The 1,654-nt window shown below is 42.4% G+C and overlaps 1 protein-coding gene across 1 annotated transcript; it reads right to left on the reverse strand.

The window, feature by feature from the left end:
* Positions 1 to 727: 727 nt before the first annotated feature.
* Positions 728 to 1,403, reverse strand: LOC133861143 (uncharacterized). Its single transcript, XM_062296859.1, has one exon. It carries the CDS (start codon positions 1,319 to 1,321, stop codon positions 1,085 to 1,087), a length of 237 nt encoding a protein of 78 aa, XP_062152843.1. The 5' UTR covers positions 1,322 to 1,403; the 3' UTR covers positions 728 to 1,084.
* Positions 1,404 to 1,654: the final 251 nt, after the last annotated feature.

Below are 1,654 nucleotides of genomic sequence, written 5' to 3' on the forward strand. Positions count from 1 at the left end.
TCCCAGCAGAGATCCGATTGCCATCGTCGCTGCAAGCTTCCATGGAGAAAACCTGGGCAACAAATCCAGCAGCCGCATCATGTAATAACTGCAGATCCAAAAAGACCAAAGCATAGCCACCAAATCCCTGGAGTTCCTCTCTCTTATGGGTTTCGGTGTGGGTGAAACCATCGGCTTAATTTGTTCTTCCTCTTCAGACAGTTCGTTTCGCCCCTATAGGAGACCCTTTCACCGAATCTAGGGAGACTCACTCAGATTTAACATCAGCACCGGACTCTAGCTACGCATCAAACCGGTTGACCCACGAAGCAAAGACAACAACAAAGACATAAAAGCGACCTCTCCATCCCAGAAACAGGACGATCGAGATAAAAACCACCTTCTCCTCTAAGGTGCCGACAACGCCCGTAGAGAGATGAATACCTACCGTTATCTAAAAAACAAAACCCAAAAACACCTCCCTCCTCCCCAACACGAAATGCTTTTCCTTGCTCTCTGCTCTCGGAGTTCGTAAATCGCCCTTTTTCCTTCGCTCTCAAGTTTTTATAGATAATTACACTTGTTGCTTGATCGACTACACAATTTGCATGAAGTGATTGAATTGTAATGTTGTTTTGTACGTACACTTGCGTTGAACCATTATCGGGTATATATATATATATTACAGGAAAAGCCCATTAATGAAGTAACATTTTTCACATAAGAAAAAGTATACAAGATGTGCAAGTAGTAACAAACCGGTATCATCATAATTCATGATAAGCGAATTAAAACAGAACAAAATAAGAAAAGAAAAAGAAAAAACATAATCCGAAGAGTTGGATCGATTGGTCATTATGGAGATGCCAGGTCTAAGTTTCTAGCACTTGGCCTCTCTAACATTATCCTATCCATATAAAGGAACGTTTTGTACGTGGTTCCGAAAATCTAATTGGGATAAAGCCTTGGATAGACGATTATAAAAGGTAAATAAATTAAAAAAAAACACACACAGAGACACACAGCTTACGCACTTTAACACATTAAGATCGACACCGATTTAACAGTTAACACAAGCGGCTTTTAGTAACTAATTAAGAAGTTATCAAATCGGAATTGCATTGGAGACGGTTGGGTAAACAACGGTGGCTGGATGAGCCATGATGCGGCGGCCCTTCATGTGGCGAAAGCAATAGACCAAAGCCCCCACCGGCCACTCCACAATACCAGCCACCGCAAACGCCACGAAGCCAAGAGTCGGGCCGACCACCTTGCACCGGCAAGGATTGCTATGCGTCCTACGATTCCTACTTTTTTTTGGATGACCAATCCCACTCTTCATATTGGTTGCAGCAACTAGTGTTAAAAGTGAGAACAGAAATACCAAGAAACAGATATCGGAAAATATCAGAGAGATCAAGTTTATGCGTGTTTTACATTGTGCTGGACCTTGACTTTTATAGGGAGTAATGGTTTTGTTTTTTTATTGGTTGTGATGGGCCCGAGGATGCCACGTGTCAGCATATGGGAGCAGTAAGTTATACACGTGTTGTCAGCATATGAGGGGGTTGGAAAGATGATGTTTTGCCTTATCCTTCTGGTGCACTTTCGAGACTTTTCGAGAAGTTTTCTGATCAGGCATGAGATATTTTTTAGTCTCCTAGTGGGATGCAGC

Source organism: Alnus glutinosa, chromosome 2 (genome assembly GCF_958979055.1).
Source record: "Alnus glutinosa chromosome 2, dhAlnGlut1.1, whole genome shotgun sequence".
Taxonomy (NCBI): Eukaryota; Viridiplantae; Streptophyta; class Magnoliopsida; order Fagales; family Betulaceae; genus Alnus; species Alnus glutinosa.